General features: G+C 39.2%; 1 protein-coding gene across 2 annotated transcripts in view; it reads right to left on the bottom strand.

Moving 5' to 3' along the window:
• Positions 1–2,671: 2,671 nt before the first annotated feature.
• Positions 2,672–20,563, bottom strand: part of UPF2 (UPF2 regulator of nonsense mediated mRNA decay) — a 101,023-nt gene continuing 83,131 nt past the window's right edge. The window contains exons 20-22 of one of the 2 annotated variants that reach the window (XM_026016590.2): positions 12,082–12,223; positions 10,809–10,929; positions 2,672–3,971 (exon numbers count right to left, since the gene is read on the bottom strand). In XM_026016590.2, coding sequence (XP_025872375.1) covers positions 3,962–3,971; positions 10,809–10,929; positions 12,082–12,223 — 273 coding nt within the window. In that variant the 3' untranslated portion in view covers positions 2,672–3,961. Of the gene's footprint in view, positions 3,972–10,804; positions 10,930–12,081; positions 12,224–20,563 lie in introns of those variants that run through there. The other variant, XM_072749525.1, reaches the window with a different exon arrangement.

Genomic DNA, 20,563 nt, shown 5'->3' with positions numbered 1-20,563 from the left:
TAAAAGGGATGCTTTAATGAGAGGTTGTACAGATAAAATGTTTGGGGTTCTTTAAAAATCAAACTTGAGAAATAAACTTAGAGCTGTGTGGGAAACCTCACATTTAAAATCTGAGAACCCCCAAAAATAAAATAAAATCCGAGAACTCCAATTTTGTAAAACTGAGAGTAGGAATTGGCCCTCCCCCAGGTAATTCGGAAGGTCCCTGCAAGAGCAGCCACGATGTCGCAGAACCGTCCCTCCACCACAGCTCATTGGCCCAAGGTCAGAAGCCTGTGCCAACTGGGGCCAGCCGGCTGCGTGTATGCAGATGTGGTTGCAAACCATCAAGTCTCTATATCTACAGACGGAAGACTCAGCAGATGTCAGCAACCAAGTTGATGGTGAATGCTATCAACTGAATCATGTCCCCCAAATTTCATAGGTTGGACCACCAACCCCCAGTGTGACTGTTGTTATTTGGGAGGGGCCTCTAAAAGAGATAACTAAGGTTAAATGAGGTCATAGGATGAGGCCCTAATGTGATAGGGGTGGTATCCTTACAAGAGAAAGATGTAGAGAACATGGAAAATGCAGAGAGGGAAGGCCACATGAGGATATTGTGAGGTCAGCCAGAGAGAGAGGCCTCCCCAGAAGATAAGTGTGTGGCACTTTGACCTTGAGCTTCCAACCTCCACAACTGTGAGAAGAAATGCTGTTTAAGCCGCCCACTCTATGATGGCAGCCTGAGGAGACTTAAGACAGTAAGGAAGAAAAGAGTGGAGGAGCAGAGAGCACATGTGGATTCAGAATGCATGTAGTTATTTTAAAGTCCAACAATTCTCCTGTGTTGGTTTCAAACTTTAGGATTCTTATAGTCTCCCATGGGTTTAAGCAAATTCAAATCTTCTGTTTGCAACTACATAGCACACTGGGCTTCTGGATAGCTAGAAGGTCATCCATAAATGTAAAACTTTTAAACCAGTTTAGAAGGAAACACAAGATGTTTCACCTCTGCCTTTTATAAGAGATTTTGCTGTTTTTTAAATGTTAGGTTTTCCATTATAAGTGCTATTAAGATTTTACACACTACAGTGGGAGTTATTAGGAAATCTGAGGGCTCTCTTTGCTATTGGCCTCACCACTTTGGGCCTATTTCCTTCCTAAAAAAAAAAAAATTATTTATGCGGATTACCAAAATTCTGATTACCACCAATGACTGACTTCACTACATCAAGTGGTGTGAAGTCACCGCACCCTGCAGGATGATTCACCATCTGTTCACTGTTTCTTCCGGGACTGACATTCCACACGCTCCAGGACCACCAGCCCACCAGCCCGGCTCTGCACCATGCTCTCTTATCTTTTGTGTGTGTCTTGCTCACGTGATTGTTAGGTTTCTAGTCCTGCTCCTCTTCACCTCCTCCAGCTACTGCATACTACCATTGTCCTTCCTTCCCTCTGTCTGGCCTGGAGGTTCACATGGGGATGTTTGTGGTGACTATATGCAGAGTCAGAGAATGCAAGGTATGGGCAACTCCCACAGCAGAGTGCAGGCACTCACCTAAAGAGGGACTTTTGGGCTGCCAAGAAGCCTTTTTGGCTCATTAGTTCCCAAACAGAATCAAAGGATCAAAGTCTGGTATCTGATCTGTTAACACCTGCTCATCTTTGATGGGCCATAAGAGGAAAAAGAGGCCTAAAACACTGTGACAAAGTTATGAGAATCAGAATGTTCCCTAGAAGTCAGGAGGCTTCCCTTATTTATTTTTAACATAAGTAAGCTTGCTGGTGGTTAACACATAAACTATCTTCCATGGTGCTATTTCGTCACCAGTAATCTACCTTTGTTCCAGTAATCTAACTGAATAAAGTACCCATGCTACACACCATCTTGTTTGGTCCACTTTCTTGATGGTTCCCAAAACATGTTGACACCCACTAATGACCTTACTCTTTCTAAATAAAAGATTGAAGGTGAATTATCACAGCTAATTTTCAGATACTCTCTGGCTTGTACATGATACACATTAGAATTAACCTTGGCTCTAACAATTTAAAACTTCGAATACAAAAAAAAAAAAGTAAACCATTGTCCCTAACACAGAATCACAAGTAATGGCATATCGAACAATGATAAAGATAGTGATGAGGGTGGGAACATGGGGTTAAGGGAATTAAGTGGAGTTTTGAAACTTCCTTTTCTAATTCAAAGTTTATTTCTTTTCAAATCTGATGACTCTCAGATGAATTTTTAGAAATTTTAGCAATAGTGATTACAATCATTTCTTTTGGATTGTGTAAGGCTGCCTTGAAATGAACACCTGGAAAGAAACTGAAAACAATGGTTCTTGTGATTCCCTTCTGAGTTGCACAGAAGCTTTTGTCAACCGTGCTGCACACACATGGTAAGACTGTGAACACTGCCTCACGCTGGGCCAGGCTATGTCAACCTGTCCCATCCTAACCAGCTTTAAGCCCGTTCTGAAAATGCTTATTCTACTCGACTCTGTGGCTTCCCTCTGCACCAACCCACGGGCGAGCTGACCAGGCACTCAGGAAAACCATGCAAACACAGGAATGGTCTCTGAGACTGTCGGAAAGGACAGGGGTGACCCTGGAAGACACAGATCTACACATTTAATGAATTTCCAAAACCCAAGCCAAATAAAAAACGCAACCATGCCAAATCTAAATTACAACACTTTATTGCAGCATCGGCAAAGGTCAGATTTCTGAAGCTGGTGAAGATCGGGCAGCATTTCCATGTGAAATGTTACAACTTTACAAGTTTTGTGTCTTATTTAATTCTACATGCAGAAACTGAAACATGGTAAAAGAAAAAATGCAAAATAGCTAGAAAAAAAGATGTAATCAAGTTGTAGCATACGGAGGTGCTCTTCAACTTAATTTACTATGCCTACCGGAAAGCCAACGGAAGACAACTACCCTAATAAATTAACAGATCGCCAGAAACAGACTAAGAACCCTCATTTCTATTTAGTGGGGCTGGGGGGGGGGGGGGACAAAACAAACAAAACAAAACAAAAACAAAAACAAACGCAAAATAAAAGCTCTACTGTTTCCATACTTTGTTTAGAGACAGAGGCTGTAAACCCATGAAGGTCAACAAAATCTTCTGATCCCCTTCTTGTTGTCCTTCGTCCATTTCCTGTGACATGCTGACCGCACGCTGTTTGTTTTCAATGATACTTACAATGGGCTCAAATCTCCCTGTTCTTGGGCTGGTGTCAGACTCCCCTAAGCCATCTGAACTCATGCTCTTGGTATAGTAAGTCTTCACATTTTTCTTTTACCCTAATAGGCAACTTCGTATTACTGACTCTGATGGATAAAACTGATTTTCTCCCTCATCCCTTGTTCCTCTTGGAACAAATTCCTAAACAAAAGCCTTCCTGGTGGATTATCTGGTATTTGGTTATCTTTCATCATTTTGTTGTCCTGCATGTAAGTTTTTACTAGAAGATTTTACTGCTTGCTCTATACTTTTCTACTGTAGTCCTGGAGCCCCCAAATGTATCTTCTTCCAACATGGGATGTTCAATTCAGAGACACTGTAACTCAAATCAAATTTAAACCTCAAGTTCATTTCCCCCATACCATTACCATCACAACCGTCTCTTCTCTGGCTCAGTCATCTCACTGACGCTCTTCTGGGTGTAACTGCTCAGGAGTCAAGTTAACCGTCTCATTTCTTGACTGCCATTCTCAAGAGAAGATTAACCCTCACGTGATTTCCATTACAAAAGGCCTTTCCGCCTTATCTGGAAGCGTCGGCTTGTTCCGGTGTTGGCAGAGGCTGCTGTTCCCGCCTCATGGCCCCAGCCTGTCCCAGGTTTAGATTCGCAACTCTCTAGACCGACATGCTGAGATGTGTCCACTGCTCTCATTCAATTGCTGGAGGACTCCACTATCCACAACATCAGATACAGGACCTAATGAAATGACACGTGCTGCTGGATCAACGTCTCCTGGAGGCACAAACAGGGCAACGTTAAAAAGAACTAGTACTGAGGGCAAGCTTGTGGTAAGAAAAGGCCCCCTCAACACCACCAACCACTGTTTTATGAATGCCTCCCAGGTAAATCGGTGCTTCTTAATGAGCACATACACTCCTACTGGACTAAGAAACAATAGGAGCAGAGGGCCATCAGAAAGAGCAATTCTGATGGCCGGCAGGTGGGTGGCCCTGGAGTCTCTGCTATAATTACTTTCTAAAAAGCTGAGTATAGGGTTGGTGTCCCCCCAAGTCCCCAGGCTGAAGTCTAATGCCAGCACCTCAGGATGCGACCAAACTTGGGAAGGGTCAGTGCAGATGCAATTAGTTAAGAAAAGGCCACACTGAGGTAGACCAGGCCCCTGGTCCAGCCTGTGTCCTCCTAAGGAGGGGAAATGTGGACAGAGACACACTTATAGGGAGAATGCCAGGTGATGATGGAGCTGCAAGGATCAACAGTACTTCAGAGCCAAGAGATGCAAAGACAGGCCAAGCAGCAGAAGCTGAGGGAGGGACCCTGAACAGACCCTCCTTCACAGTGCTCAGGAGGAGGCAAACCTGTGGACGCCTGCCCACCATGGCCTGTCAGTCAATGTGTGCTACTTCCTTCCGGCGGTGCTAGCTAACAGTTCACTACTCACAAAAGCAGCTTACATAAGCGAGAAACTGATTTCGAAGAATGAGATGCGAATATGGAAAAGTATCTTTGGCTGGATAGATCTATAACAGGACTGGAACTGAACGGAACAAGTTCAATAATACAAGCATCCCCTGAGAGAAAGAAAGTCTTTTTCCTGAAGTCAAGACCAATGGTCTAAGATAGAGTATTTTAAATAAGTACAATAAATGACAGGAAAAGAAATGTCCAGTCTTTCATAAGACAAATATATCCCTTGGGATCCCTGGGTGGTGCAGCGGTTTGGCGCCTTCCTTTGGCCCAGGGCGCGATCCTGGAGACCCGGGATCGAATCCCATGTCGGGCTCCCGGTGCATGGAGCCTGCTTCTCCTCCCTCTGCCTGTGTCTCTGCCTCTCTCTCTCTCTCTCTCTCTCTGTGACTATCATAAATAAAATAAAATTCTTTAAAATATATATATATATATATATCCCTTAATACAGGCTAGAATGTCATTTGACTGCTTTATAGGCAAACAGTCATTTTGAGAGATTTAAAAATTTAAGAGCTCAAAAAGTAATTTAAATGTACACTTTGGATTAAGCACTATTCTACAAGGGACACTATTTACAACAAAAATATCATTTATTTAGGTTTATACAGGGACATAAAGAAAATACCTAATAAAAAATGCACATCTTTTCAAGATGGATCAAAAAAATTCTGATAGTGTAACACCATACTCAGAGTGTGATCTGTGTTCCAGCAGTTTTGACATCACCTGGGAGATGTTAGAAACGAATGAGAAGAAGCAGTTTAGTATGAGTCACTATGGTTAAAATATAGTATTTTAGGGGCACCTGGGTGGCTCAGTTGATTGAGCGGCCAACTCTTGATTAAGGCTCAGGTCAGGATCTCAGGGCCATGAGACTAAGCCTCACATCGGGCTCCATGCTGGATGTGGAACCACTTAGGACTCATTCTCCCTCTGCCCTCCCACTGTCCTCAGCCCAGGCATGTACTCTAAAATATATATATATATATATTTACACATATAATATATGTGTAATATATGTGTAGTATATATACACATATAATGTAATTTTAAAGTTTAAGGAGCACTGGTCTAATTCATATGAATTTTAGCACAGAAACCATATCAGCACTAACACTTGCCAAAGTTGTGAAGTTTCACAGTATTTTCAACACTGGTAGAGTAGAAAACAACCTTTTCTGCATTGGTTAACTATTTTACTAGAACCCTATTGCCATTTTAACTCATTATAAGCAAATGCTTATGCTGTTAGGGCATCACTGCCCAGTGAGAATGGCTGCAACTTTAATTTACAGCTTATTTTAAGAATTCCTTGTGATTAGAAAAATTTTACATCATTATAACTAACGTCTAGGAACCTAACAAAATCTGCTTTAATAACAAAGTCCAAATGAATTTTCACCTTATCTGCCATACAACATTGACAATATTAATAACTAATTTTAAAAAATAAACAGTAGTCAACGTTAAGAGTCAAGTTGAAAACAGTTTCTCAGACCTGATTCGAGTTTTCTCCTTCCTCCTGTTTAGGGATTCACCTCACAGCACGTTGTCCCTAAGGGATCTGATGAACCACTGCTCCAGATACACATCTTTCTACGGTCTGGCCCAGTGTTAAAAATAGAATAAAAAAGAGGTGCCAAACCACCAGGAGACTTCACCCCACCAGTTATGTTCCTTCAAATGACATTTCTTCACTTAAAACTTATGTTTAAAAAAATGGTTGGGGATCCCTGGGTGGCTCAGTGATTTGGCACCTGCCTTAGGCCCAGGGTGTGATCCTGGGGTCCCAGGATCTAGTCCCACATCGGGCTCCCTGCAGGGAGCCTGCTTCTCCCTCTCTGTGTCTCTGCCTCTCTCTCTCTGCATCTCATGAATAAATAAAATCTTAAAAAAAAAAAAAAAAAGGCAAAGAACATTTAGTGTTTGAATGGGTCAAAAACTTAGGTTTCTGTGATTCCTTATTCCTCTACCATGTTCACTCACATCTGTATTATAAGAGCACTGGCTTTAAAAATATTATAATAATACCTCAGAGAGAGCCATTTTTTAAGAATGATGGACAAGTTAGCATTTTTTATTGAGTTATGGCTTTAAGAAAAAATGTAAAACAGGAAGAGATAATAGCTCAAGAATTGGACTTGCACAAAATCAGGAAATAAGGAAAGAGGGAGCAAAGCTTAGGGGAAAAGTTTATTAGATGACTAAATAGAGATTTTTTTAAAGATATTTATTTATTTATTTATTTATTTATTTATTTATTTATTTATTCATTCATGAGAGACACAGAGAGAGAGAGAGAGGCACACACACAGAGAGAGAGTCAGAGACACAAGCAGAGGTAGAAGCAGGCTGCATGCAGGCAGCCTGATGTGGGACTCGATCCCGGGACTCCAGGATCATGTCCTGGGCCAAAGGCAGGCACTAAACCGCTGAGCCACTCAGGGATGCCCTAAATACAGATTTTTAAAAGTTTCTTTGTCCACTCCACAAATATTAATTGCGCACTTACTATGTGCTAGGCACAAGAGCTACAGAAGAATTATAAAAAAACAAGACAAGGCTTTATTTCTGCTCTCAATCTTCAGTCTCATGAGGTTTAGATAAAGACATGGTAGCAAGTGATGGATCACACAGGATAAGATCTGTAGAAATATACAGTGAATGAGGGCAGCATATACGCACCAACCTACATCAGATTTGAAGAATATCAAGGTAAGATCTGAAAGAAGAGCAGGAGATATCCCCAAAGGAAAGCATGAGAAAGTTCCAAACAGAGAACATTAACCAGAAGGATTAAAAGGCCAGCTTGGTTGGGAACAGAGGGAGAGAAAGAGTTAAGGCCAATAAGGTAAATACAACCAACCACCCCCCCTTCATGTAGGGCCATGGTAACCGAGTTTAGGAGTTTGGACTTTATCCTATAAGCCATGAGGAGCCGCTGGTTTTAAGCAGAAAAGTTCATTTACCCAGACAACAGATGTACATTTTAGAAAGAACCTGTGAGTACAGCAATGAGAAGGAATTGGAAGGGGCTGCTGATATTGGAGACTGAGAAGTAGGTCAGGGCGCTGCTAGCAGCAATCCTACAAGAGGTGATGGTAGCTTCATCTAGCTTGATCTACCTCCTCTAGCAGTGGAGGTAGAATAAATAGGCAAGTGTGAGAGGCATTCAGTAGTAGAATCAAGATTTGTTAATTAACTAGATATGGGAACCGAGGGAGACAACAGTCCAAACTTTTCTAGTGTGAACAACTGGCCTGGCAGTGCCTCCACTTGCTGAGCCAGAGAAGCTAGGAGGACAGAGGCTGGGAGCAGGTGACATACCTTCTAGGTAGTTGTTTAGAAGACAGGTAGATATACAGTCAGAAACGAAAATGTGTGACCTAAGCTGGAGCAAGGGAAGGTAACTGGGTCACAGGAGGGAAGGACACCTCCCACGGAGAGTATGCAGGGGTAGGAGTGGAGGGGCTAGGACCGGCCCTGAGGGACACCAGCATCTCCAGGCAGAGGCTAGCCCATAAAGGAGTCAGGAGACAGGAGGAGGAGTCAAGGAGAAAGAGAAAGACCAGAAGACAGGAGAGCCACATGAGTCCAGAGAAGAGAGTATGTCAAGGAGGGGTCCACATGCTAAGTGCTGGTGAGGCAGCCTGAAAGAGACAGAATGGACCCCTGGGAGGCGGCTGGGGGCAGGCAGGAGACTGCAGTCAGCCACAGCAGTGAGAGGTGAGGAATAAAGAGCAAATATGGTCAATCCTTCCAAGTTTGGTTAAATAGGGCTGGAGGGAGGGGAAGAAACAAGAAATTAACAAAGAGAATTTTGAAAAACTGAGTAACTGGTAGCAAACTAAGAAAGCCATACCTTTGTGTTCATCTATCACACATCTATTAGCATATAAGTTTACACATCTGTTTTCCCATATTTTTTCCCCTGTTGCTTAATAAATTTTGTTGCCTAGTACTTAATAAATTTTCAATGACTTTTTCAAATAAATATATGACTTGGACTTGAAAGAATTAGCTCTTTCAAATACCTATACTTAGTTTTCCTATTGGACTAGAAGCTTGTGCATACTTTGTCCTTTTTTGTACTTTTTAATTTGGCATGGTGCAGAACTGAACCCGTGGTAAGTGCAGTAGGAGTGAACGCTCAGGGGGGCAAATGATATTGCAAGTATCAATTAGGCATCAAATGTCATAGTTACTGATTCTTAATTCTACCCAAAATTTAAAAATTAGGAAAATGTACTATATATTAATAGAAATAATCCCATTCAGAGATGTGAAGCTCTAACATGGAAAAGCGAAGTTGATGGAAAATATCAAGATAAAAATATTCTAATAGTTCTGTTCACCTATCATGAGAAGAGAAATGGGTATTATCAAGAATACTGATACATATTTAATGCTCTGTAAAGAAATGTAAAAGGAGAAAAATAAAATTTTCATGGCCTGTTAAAACTACCTAGATTCTACGTTTTAGTAGCAATAAAAGGTTTTATTAAAGGACTTTAATGAAGTGTGAATAATTAAAAATGACCTAATATCTTATGCCTAAATAGATGAACTTGTACTTCAGTTCTAACTTGGATTTCTAAAAACATTATACTCACTAGATGTTAAAAAGTAGACCCCTTAACTGCTATGACAAATCAATGTTCTAACCTGTAATTTGATTAGTTGTCTGAGCATATAGGTCAAAGAAAAATGTTATCAAGAACACATAAACAGGGGATCCCTGGATGGCTCAGTGGTTTAGCGCCTGCCTTCAGCCCAGGGTGTGATCCTGGAGTCCCGGATTGAGTCCCACATTGGGCTCCCTGCATGGAGCTGGCTTCTCCCTCTGCCTGTGTCTCTGCCTCTCTCTCTCTCTCTGTGTCTCTCATGAATAAATAAAATCTTAAAAGAAAAAAAAAAAAAAGAACATGCAAAGAGTGAGGACAAGACAGAGACTCCTGTACTTTCTCGGCACTGTTGTCCACAAATAATGAACTATTCTGCTCCCAACCCTTAGCATACTCCTTCCACATCTACTTTGCCCACCCCCAAGAGCAAGTGACATCCTTGGGACTCTTTTACGTCCTTAGCCTAAACACTAATATCTTGAAGATCAGTAAAGCAGCAAAGCCAATGTCACCTTTGATTATAACCTGACCACAAGACAGAAAATTGAGTTGATGGTACGGGTCCTTTAGATCAAATCCCAGAAAAACTTTATTATTTTTTTTTAATATTTATTTATTTATTCATGAGAGAGAGAGAGAAAGAGAGAGAGAAGCAGGCTCTTCGCAGGGAGCCCGATGCAGGACTCAATCCCAGATCCTGGGATCACTCCCTGAGCCAAAGGCAGACACTCAACTACTGAGCAACCCAGGCATCCCCCAGAAAAACTTTAAATAATATTCCCCCTTAAAAGATGATGAGTAGGTCTTATTAGAAAACATCCTCTAGGGGCTCCCCAGTGGCTCAGTGGTTGAGAGTCTGTTTTCGGCCCAGGGTATGATCCCAGGGTCCCGGGATCGAGTCCCGCAGAGAGCCTGCTTCTCCCTCTGCCTAAGTCTCTGCCTGCCTCTCTGTGTCTCTCATGAATAAATAAATAAAATCTTTTTTTTTTTTTTTTTTTTGCAAAAAAGGGAAACATCTTCTATGTGAAATTCCTTATGGAATTTTAACTGTTTCACTTTAAGCAACTCAAGTTTAAGTAGAACTGGCATGGATCTCAGCAGGACATTTTATAATTAAAAACAAACAAACAAAACACGTCAAAACAAATTCAACCTCCAGGCTTAAAAGTGCAGAATACAGGTTTTGGGTTTTGGTAAACATTAACACTGACTTGAAAAGTTCTAACACAAAAGTGTCATCTCTAACTAGTCATCTCTGTGAATGCAAAAGAGAAAAGTAAAGAATCCAAAGAAGTCCACTCAGAGAGTGAAAGCCAAAATCAATGGGGCTGAAATTAAAAAACTGTAATTATTTTAAAATTTTTTCTTTTTCTCAAATACTTACAACTCAAAGACTTTTCTATTTTGCTAATTAGGCCTTTATCAGTAAGTATAATCCAGAACTATCTAATTTATTCATACCTCGTGAAAAATAAGTAGCTAAAGGAAGAAAAGAAAAAAAGAGAAATGGTCCTACCTCCCACCAGTCTTAAAGATTAGATCCGCATTAGGTGCTCCCTTTGGATGTTGGTAACGAGGGCGCCGCTCCCGATTGGTGTTTGCTGGAGCTGGGCGCTGGGCAAGAGACTGCAGCATTTCTGTAAGCAAGAGCAAAACAGAAAAGGTGGTTAACTCTCATAAATGCATTCCCCTCCGTGAAGCAAATAAACCCCTAAGGAGATGAAGTCTTTTAGTTCTGTCAGGTAAGCGATTAAAGAAAAACCACCATTACACAGACTACAATGATTAAGAAGTTCTGAAAGAGTACATCAAGGGAGGAGACATGCTCTGGAAGCATTTAATATCCAATGTCAATTTGGCCACTATATAAGTGTCTTGTGAGGCAGTAAAACAGTATGAGAAGCAGTCTGGTTCAATAGCTACAAACACATCTGGAGCCAGACAATATTGGTTCAAATCCCAGATCTGCCACTTATTAGCTACAGGACTTCCGGTTCATTTCCCTAAATGCCAAATGGGGGTAATAATAAGCACTTATCTCCTGGAATTGTGGTGAGGGTTAAGTGCTTTGTAAAAAAATACGTAAGACAGTGTCCAGCCCATAGTAAGCACTTACACCATTGGCTGTTACTGATTTTTAAAAATGTTGATATCAACCAGAAGAGACTCTACAAGAGAGATTCAAAGAAAGAAAACCTAATGTTTATTTACTTAACAATGTCTCTTGCACAAAAAGCAGTTTGTCAGTACAGTGCTATATAAACAACCATGTTAATGGCTCTAAAATCTGGGCGCCACAGAAACGTCAAGAGGCTGGTTTATGAGTGGACTCTATACATAAGGTTACAGTTAATTGAAGAGTGTAGGGTATATCTGCGCAAAACTAGAATCTTAATCTGAGTACACCCTCAAATTTGAAGAAGCGGTCCTCGAGACAAGATTCCCAAATAGACAAAATGAGATAATAATATGTATTGAATTAATTTGCTCACAGATGACTGGAAACATGAGACAATTAAAAATGATTATCATCTCAGTTGCAAACATAGCTGTAACAGCACAGAATCTAACTGAATTATGGAGTTAGCAAAATAGGATGAAAATTATATCATTATTATTTTGTAAGTGGGAAAAATGAAAACAATGGAATATAAAAACAATTTCTTAGGCTCAATATTTACAAAGGTGTTGTGAAAAGGAGGGGGAGGGTAAGGACTCTGGTATTCTATATTTAAAAAGCCCAAAAGACATCCAAATTTTCCACTTCTGTCCTATAAATGATTGCATACCTTGATAATCTTCTTGCTCTTGCCGTTCATTGATATCTAGTGTGAGTTTTTTCATTCTCATCCTCTCTTCTTGTTCTGCCTGTTGCTGGTTCCAGTGATTTGCAGCAAGTTGGGAAGACATGGGTACATTAAGGATCTTAAACTGAGAAAAAAATAACAAGGAAATGACAAATGGCTTGAGAAAATCAAAGAAAAAAAGATTTCAAATAAAATGCTAAGTAGAATTAAACAAGTTTAGAAAAATAATATCTTTCCTGTAAGTCAATAAGGACAGTATCATCTAAGAACATAAGGACAGAGAGACCTGTGGTCAAGATCCCAGACCTCTCTCTGATTGATCTATGCCATTTTGAATGCTTGCATCCTTGAAATGATTAGTAAAGCTTAATACTATGTAAGTCTCTGATTCATCTGAATCTGACTGAACAATCTGATTCTTCACATTATCTCAAATGTCCTCTTTTGGTAGTCTCTTTAATATGATGCACTTTTTAGTAAGTCCTCTTAAAATGTAATTCCCAGAACATTAAATGCACCAGGCCAGATACACTAAGGTGAAAAATCTTAAGTGTGGGTGTGAAACATCTACAAACCGAACTGCATTTCATTTTTTATTACAGTAGATAACTATTTCCTGTATCAAAATAAAAATATATTTGAGGTAGTCCATTTGGCTACCAGCCTAGCAGACCTCACTCACTCTTCCCAATGAGATGAGTCTGACTTAATGTGCTCTTACTGGTCAAGTACAGATTCCTTACAACTACCCTTTCTATTTATGAGCTCAAAACCATCTTTTAAAGAAAAAAACACATACACATACAATCAAGAAAACCTCACTGCTATCAAGATAATGAGCATGTCCATTGCTTCAAGAGGCTCCTCTGTTCCTCTGTAACCCATCTCTTCCCCTGCCCTACCCCCAAGCAACTGCTTACTTCATTTCTGTCACTACTGATTAGTTTGAACTTCCTAAAATTTTATGTAGATTCAATTATACAACACATTATTTTGTCCAGCTTCTTTTACTTCCCACAATGGTTTTGAAATGCATCTATGTTGCTGTATGCATGAACAGTTTGTTCGTTTTTATTGTAGAATATACTTGTATGAATGCATTACAATTTGCTTATTTACTCACTTGGGGTTTCTCTTTTGGGTTACTAAACTTATGTTTGTGTGGACATAGGTCTCCAATTCTCTTAAATGCAAAATGCTAGTAATGAAAAGCTGGGAATGGCTGGTGCATTTTACTTTTTTTATTTTTTTAAAGTAAACTCTATACTCACAATGAGGCTTGAACTCATGGCCCCGAAATCAAGAGTCACATGCTCTACTGAGCCAGCCCAGCACCCTGTGGTGTATTTTACTTTTTAAGAAACTACAAAACTGTTTTCCAAAGTAGTTGCACCACTTTACACTCACTAGTGAATGAGAGTCCCAGTTCCTCTACACCCTTGTCAACACTTGGTATGGCCAGTCTTTATAATTTTAGCCATTCTAGTGAGTAAAGAGTGGTATTTTCATTTTGGTTTTAACCTTCATTTTCCTCATGACTAAAATCATTTTTTAAAATTCAATCTAGAATTATGCTAAAAGTTGACATCAAGTTTACTGGATTGTATTGTCTCCAGAATGTACTTTTCCCTTGCTCTTTGAACAAGGAAATTATCTGCCCATTATGAATCTTTTGACTACTGTCTCATTCTGAAAGACTTTCGAAGTTTAACGACAACTGCTCTACAATAACACATAGAAGTTATTTCAGTCTTTGAGGATATAACTTGTTTTTGCCTAAAGACTGGGACTCATTTAAAGTAGATAAATTATCCCTTTTGGCACTAATTTTACCCAATCTTAAACTTACCTTTCCAGATTGAAATCTTCCTTATTGATAAAAGCAAAAGTAAGTTGTTCCCCCCCACCCAAAATCTCTCTGTAACAGTGGGATTACCCTTCCTTGTTCTTATGACCCTGAACATAACCTTTTAAAAAGTACTTCCTCAGGATGCCTGGATGGCTCAGCTATTGAGCGTCTACCTTCGGCTCAGGTCATGATCTCGGGCTCCCTGCAGGGGGTCTGCTTCTTCCTCTGCCTATGTCTCTGCCTCCGTGTCTCACATGAATAGACAAATAAAATCTTCTTTAAAAAATTAAAAAAAAAAAGTACTCCTTCAGGTCAACTACATTCCAATTTTTTAAAAAAGCGCCTAGGGGCACCTGGGTGGCTCAGTCAAGCATCTGCCTTTGACTCAGGTCTGATCCCGGGGTCCTGGGATTAAGCCCCGCATGGGGATCCCTGCTCAGTAAGGAGTCTGCTTCTCCATCTCACTCTCACCCTGTGCTCTCTCTCAAATAAGTAAATAAAAATCTTTAAAGAAAAGAAAAATCCTCCACACCCTCTTAACTACATCTCCTTTAGAAACTGCAAGTTGTGGGTTATTTCTAAATTCTACTGTATATGGTTTGATGATGGTCCATTTTTCCTTCACCCACAATTATAAATTCTGTGTTTTCCTGCCCCTCCCTCAAACTTCCTTTCAGTTCCACATTACAATCAGGGCTTTCATGAAATGTACACTTGCCAGGCACTGCTGTAAAGAAGACCATGGATTTTTGTGGTCAGACAGATGGGGTTCACAGCTCAGCCCTACTAATTATTACTACAATTTAGCAAAGCACTTAAGAGTGTACTTTCTCTCAGCTATAAAATGAGGATATGAACACTACCTTTTAGGGTTGCTGTGAGACTGAGACATATGTACAGTGTACAGTACGGTGACTAGCACACAGTAGGTTCTCCACAAATATTACCTATTAATAATGCATCAAAATAACAAAGTTCAGAATAATAGCTACCCTCAGTAGTTAACTATAACAGCTGAAACTAAAACTGCAGCAAAATAAAAATCACCAATTAAAAACATTACTTTCTTAGCAGAATACGACTGACAATCACCAAGTAGAAACTGAAACGCTACTTCTGTATATTGTTTTGAGGCCTGTGTAATATAGTCTGCATCAGGAATGTGTCTGTCTCAGATGGCACTTGCCCCAACTGTGTCTTATTTTTACTAACAAAAACTACTGAAACAAAGTTCAAATAAAATGGCCATCATTCTCTCTAATAAACTTTTATTTTTCACAATCAGGAAGACACACAAAAAGTAAGTTAGTGGAAAAGTTCAGTCAAAATGAATTTTCTGCCACTCTTTACATGTTACCTAATTATGTGAAAGAAAAATAAAAGAAATAAAAAGTAATAAATTTACTCTTCCTAAGGAGAATTACTGATTGGTCACATTAATTCAAAATGAAATTTTTAATTTTCAGCACTATTCATGAGGAAAGCATTCTGTTGCACCTGCTTTTTCAAATCCAGGTGCCATAAACTATTGGTAGATAAAATCTGAATTAGACACTGCAAACAGAGTGGGCCAGATTATTGACAGTAGAGACAGAGATGTCAAATTCTAGAAAGACCACAACTATAAGAATCATTTCTAGAATGATGACTTAAAGCAATTTTCTAATCTTCCCGTTACAGAATACAATTATGAAATCTGATTACCAGATATCTAATACAAAGATTCTAAATAAAATTTAACCTACCAGTATAAATCAATAAACAGAGCTACATAAATTAATATACATTAGTTTTAAATATAGAATTACACATAAAAGAACAATGTCTGAAATATAGTAGTAATTCTTTTTTTTTTTACACTAGTAATTCAATATGTTTTAGCTGTTACTATTATCACAATTATTTTATTTTTACTATAAGTAAGAAATCTGGCAATGCGGAGTACTGTCTCAGTGAAATACAAAATACCTGTTAGGTTTCAAGAGTCATTTATCAACTCTTTAGGGCTCTTAAAAAAACACTGTCAAACTGCATTAAGTTCATATTCAGTAAAAACAAATCAACCGAGGGCAGCCCGGGTAGCTCACTGGCTTTGGCCCAAGGCATGATCCTGGAGTCTTGGAATCAAGTCCCACATCGGGCTCCCTGCATGGAGTCTGCTTCTTTCTCTGCTTGTGTCTCTGCCTCTCTTTTTCTGTCTCTCATGTAAATAAATAAAATATTTAAAAATATATAAATAAATCACCTTTATAACAATTATTACTCCAGAAAATCTAGTTTGAATGGCTTCAATTTTTTTGTCATCTAATTTGCTATAAAGTTGTAACTTTTTTATTTTTTTTATTTTTTTATTTAAAAGATTTTATTTATTTATTTATTCTTGAGAGATAGAAGGAGAGAGAGAGCCAGAGACACAGGCAGAGACAGAGCCAGAGACAGGCAGAGGGAGAAGCAGGCTCCATGCACCGGGAGCCCAACGTGGGATTTGATCCCGGGTCTCCAGGATCGCGCCCTGGGCCAAAGGCAGGCACCAAACCGCTGCGCCACCCAGGGATCCCCAAGTTGTAACTTTTTTAAAAAAATGTTTTGGCAGCTTTACAGTAAAGGCACTTGGTAAGGGTGGCATCAGGAAATTTGTGTCCTGTGCTCTCTGTATCTATTACTATCTCTTTTAAATCCTTTTTAAGTACTCGAGAACATTTTCCTTTGTAAAACTTGTATCAGATCAGTCTTATAAATAAATAGAAACCTATATTTTTCACATTTTTGATCAAATCATTATGAAATTTCTTTTATAATGTTATACTGTTTCATTAGTGTGATAAGTACCATAATTATTAATCTCATCAGTTCTGAATTATGAAGGACAGTTCAAATATTATCAGGAACCCAGTAAGGGGGGGGACGGCCCACCCTCTTTTCTTTGTGTTAATGTGGTGACAGAAACATCTTAGAATTGCAGCTTGTGATTTCATGGTGATCAAGAAATTATGTCTGCCTTTCTTATTGGGCTGCTTTGCCTTGAGTATTTTGTGAAACAGTAATATGTCACTTTTTCTGTGTTTGTATATACATTTAAAACCAGTTTGTAAAGTTTCTCAGGAAAACCAGCTAGCTGAATAAGTAAGAGCATTTTAATATTGGAATCTGTAACTTACCTTGAGGAACTCAAATTTTCACCTCTCTTTACCCTTATCATCTCAAATAAAGCATCTATTTGGTACTAGGGACAGAAAATGACTTAGAATTTAGCTGTGATTCTTTTTTTTAATAATTTATTCAAGTAATACAAAATGCATAAAGTCCAAAGGTATCTTTCCCCTACCCCACCTACCCATATTCCTGGCCATCCCCACTGCTGCTGTAAACATTCCTATAAATATCTTTATATATTTGCGGAAGTATATAGTATAGATACGTAGAAGTGGAATTGCTTAAAGGTTAAAGAAATAGAAATTACTAATTTGAAAAACTAGTCATAGATGTGCTCATACTGTCTCTCAAATAAATAAAAATAAAGATAAGAAAAGTGGTTCACAAGATGTTTGCCAGTGATACAAACATTCAGCAGCTAAATTGGAATGGGAACCAAGACGTATCTAACTGAAGTTGCCATGTACTGCCCTTCACAATGGAAAAAAATCCAGGCATCCAATGAAGGTGTTTTAGGTTATGTTTTATTTTTTTTTCTAAATATTTTATTTTATTTATTCATGAGAGATAGAGACAGACAGAGAGAGAGAGAGAGAGAGTGAGTCAGAGACACAGGCAGAGGGAGAAGCAGGCTCCATGCAAGGAGCCCTATGTGGGACTCGATCCCAGGTCTCCAGGATAGCACCCTGGGCCGAAGACAGGCGCCAAACCACTGAGCCACCCAGGATCTGATTTATGTTGTATTTTTTTTTTTTTTAAGATTTTACTTATTTATTCATAGAGACACACAGAGAGAGAGGCAGAGACACAGGCAGAGGGAGAGGCAGGCTCCCTGCAGGGAGCCCGACGTGGGACTCAATCCCAGGTCTCCAGGATCACACCCTGGACTGAGGGCGGTGCTAAACTGCTGAGCCACCGGGGCTGCCCTAGGTTGTATTTTAAAGCTACTTCATAACTGTAGTTGAAATTGAAACATACACACACATGCACACTCACAATCCCAGGTATAAATTGCTCCAGTTAAAAGATATATAAAACAAATGATTCCTTATAAATATTTATTGCAAAAAAGTGAGTTGCTTACGAATATTAAGCTATAATAAATATACTGTATATTTGTTTAAAGCAATCAAAAAAGCTCATTAGAACATGATATAATAGTTCTATTACATTAAAACTTGTTTTAATGATCAAAATATTTTTTAAATTCATTATTCTAGTTCATAAATATTTAAATCTAGAAAAATAAAATATAAATAGCATTATCCTCTTTTCAACTACTCATTTCCTTAGTAAAAATTTTTATTTTCCTAATAACTACAGAAGAAAGTTCTTTCTGAGCACAAATCTGGTGCACAAAGAGATCATTCACCTAAGAACTAAAGATTCCTATAAGGCAAAACATTTCACATTTCTAGAAAAACTGTTGCACCAGAAGGGCCAACACCCAAAAGTTAAATAAAGAAATAAAAATCTGAACAAAATAACTTTCTTTTTCAGACCACAAAATACCAGTGATGTTTCTTCAAATAATGTTCCTAAAACTGAACACTTTCCAAAATTCCAAATAAAGTTTATGAGTTGAAAATGTACTTAATAACCAAGTACTCTGAGCTCTCATTTCATGTTTAATATTTTTAATAAAGTTCAATGAAAATGTTTCCTTAAAAATTAAACTTTCATATTTTAAGAAATATGAATTTCCATTCCTCGTTTTGTATAAAGTTATATGGGTTATACAGAATATATACGCCAAAAATATTCCTTCTAAAAAATGAACACATATTTTTACTTTGATCAATGCAATTTAGAATTTAAGACTGCTGAAATGAACTTACCTTTCAAAGTGCAGAAGTTTCTCAGGGCAGGCTATGGTTTAATTTATGCCTACATGTTCTAAAAAGGTCAAACTGGGTATGACTTGACAAAGTTAAAATGAATTTTCACATGTGCCTCACGAAAGGGAAGGACAAATGAAGAAAACAGATTTAACTTTTGTGCTCATACTGTCTCTCAAATAAATAAAAATAAAGAAAAGTGGTTCACAAGATGTTTGCCAGTGATACAAACATTCAGCAGAACTGAAATGGGAACCAGACATATCTAACTGAAGTTGCCATGTACTGCCTTTCACAAAGGAAAAAAACTCTCTTTTGTGCTCAGAAAATCTGGTATGGGGGGACACCTGGGTGGCTCAGTGGTTGAGAGTCTCTTTTGACTCAGGTCACAATCCCGCATCAGGCTCCTCACAGGGAACCTGCTTCTCCCTCAGCTTATGTTTCTGCTTCTCTGTGTCTCTTATGAATAAATAAATAAAATCTTAAAAAAAAAAAAAATCTGGTATGGGGCACAGGGGAGGAGCTAAGAGCTTTTAAAGAAAACAGAGAATGAAGCAGACCTAAAATGTAATGATGAAATAGAAAAGTGAAGCTCAGAGAACGAAATAATCCCTAAAAAAGAAAACAAACTCTGGGCTTTGAGAATCCTGGGAACTGTGATGAACTAGCAGTTTCAGGTGCTCTGAGGAGAGCAGTTTTGCAAAGATCTTGGTTCAAGACCAAGTGTGGGATCTTGGTCAAAACACCCCCTTATTTTCCTAGGGGCTGAGTAGAGGATGGGGGTACGGGGGAAATGCCAGAGCTCAAACTTGGCCTGAGGGTGGATGAGGACAGAGCTCTCCTAAAAAAGCAATGACCCCAGCAGCGGGGATGGAGGGGCCATGACGGGAAAAGAATTATGAAGGCAGCTTCTGAAAGACACAGCAGTGCACCAAGACTAAGCCAAAGTTAACTACTGACATACAATGTGATGTGAAGCCTTCCCTGGCCCTCCTTGTCAGGATTCTAAGTGGTGTACAGTTTTGCACCTCAAGATTTACTTGCAATACAGCAAAATAATGGTATCCTGAACAACTCTGAACCTCTGAGTATAGGAGAGGTTACCTGACAAAAGCAAAGATAAAAATTAATTTGGGCGTCATCTCTTTGTGGCTATACTAGTGGAGAGGAACAACTATCCTTTCCATCACAGATGTTCTCTTATTAGAGGTCTTGTAGACCTTCAGCACACAGACTCCCCTCTCTCCCCACCCCAGTCTCTCTCTAGCCTCTATTTTACTTTATTTTCCTTCATAGCATTTTCCCCATGTCTCCTGACATTATGTATTTCTTTTTTTTTTTTTTAAGATTTTATTTATTTATTCCTGAGAGACAGAGAGAGAGAGGCAGAGACACAGGCAGACGGAGAAGCAGGTTCCACTCCATGCAGGGAGCCTGATGTGGGACTCGATCCTAGGTCTCTAGGATCACACCCTGGGTTGAAGGCGGCGCTAAACCGCTGAGCCACCCGGGCTGCCCGACATTATGTATTTCTTCACTGTCTGCCTCTCAGCACTGGAATGAAAAGTCTCCCCTCACCACCTCCAGAGGAGGGACTCTGGTAACTGCTGTACATTCTGCACCT

Source organism: Vulpes vulpes, chromosome 2 (genome assembly GCF_048418805.1).
Source record: "Vulpes vulpes isolate BD-2025 chromosome 2, VulVul3, whole genome shotgun sequence".
Taxonomy (NCBI): domain Eukaryota; kingdom Metazoa; phylum Chordata; class Mammalia; order Carnivora; family Canidae; genus Vulpes; species Vulpes vulpes.
Note: the sequence above shows the minus strand (reverse complement) of the source record. Positions and strands in the feature narration are given on the sequence as shown.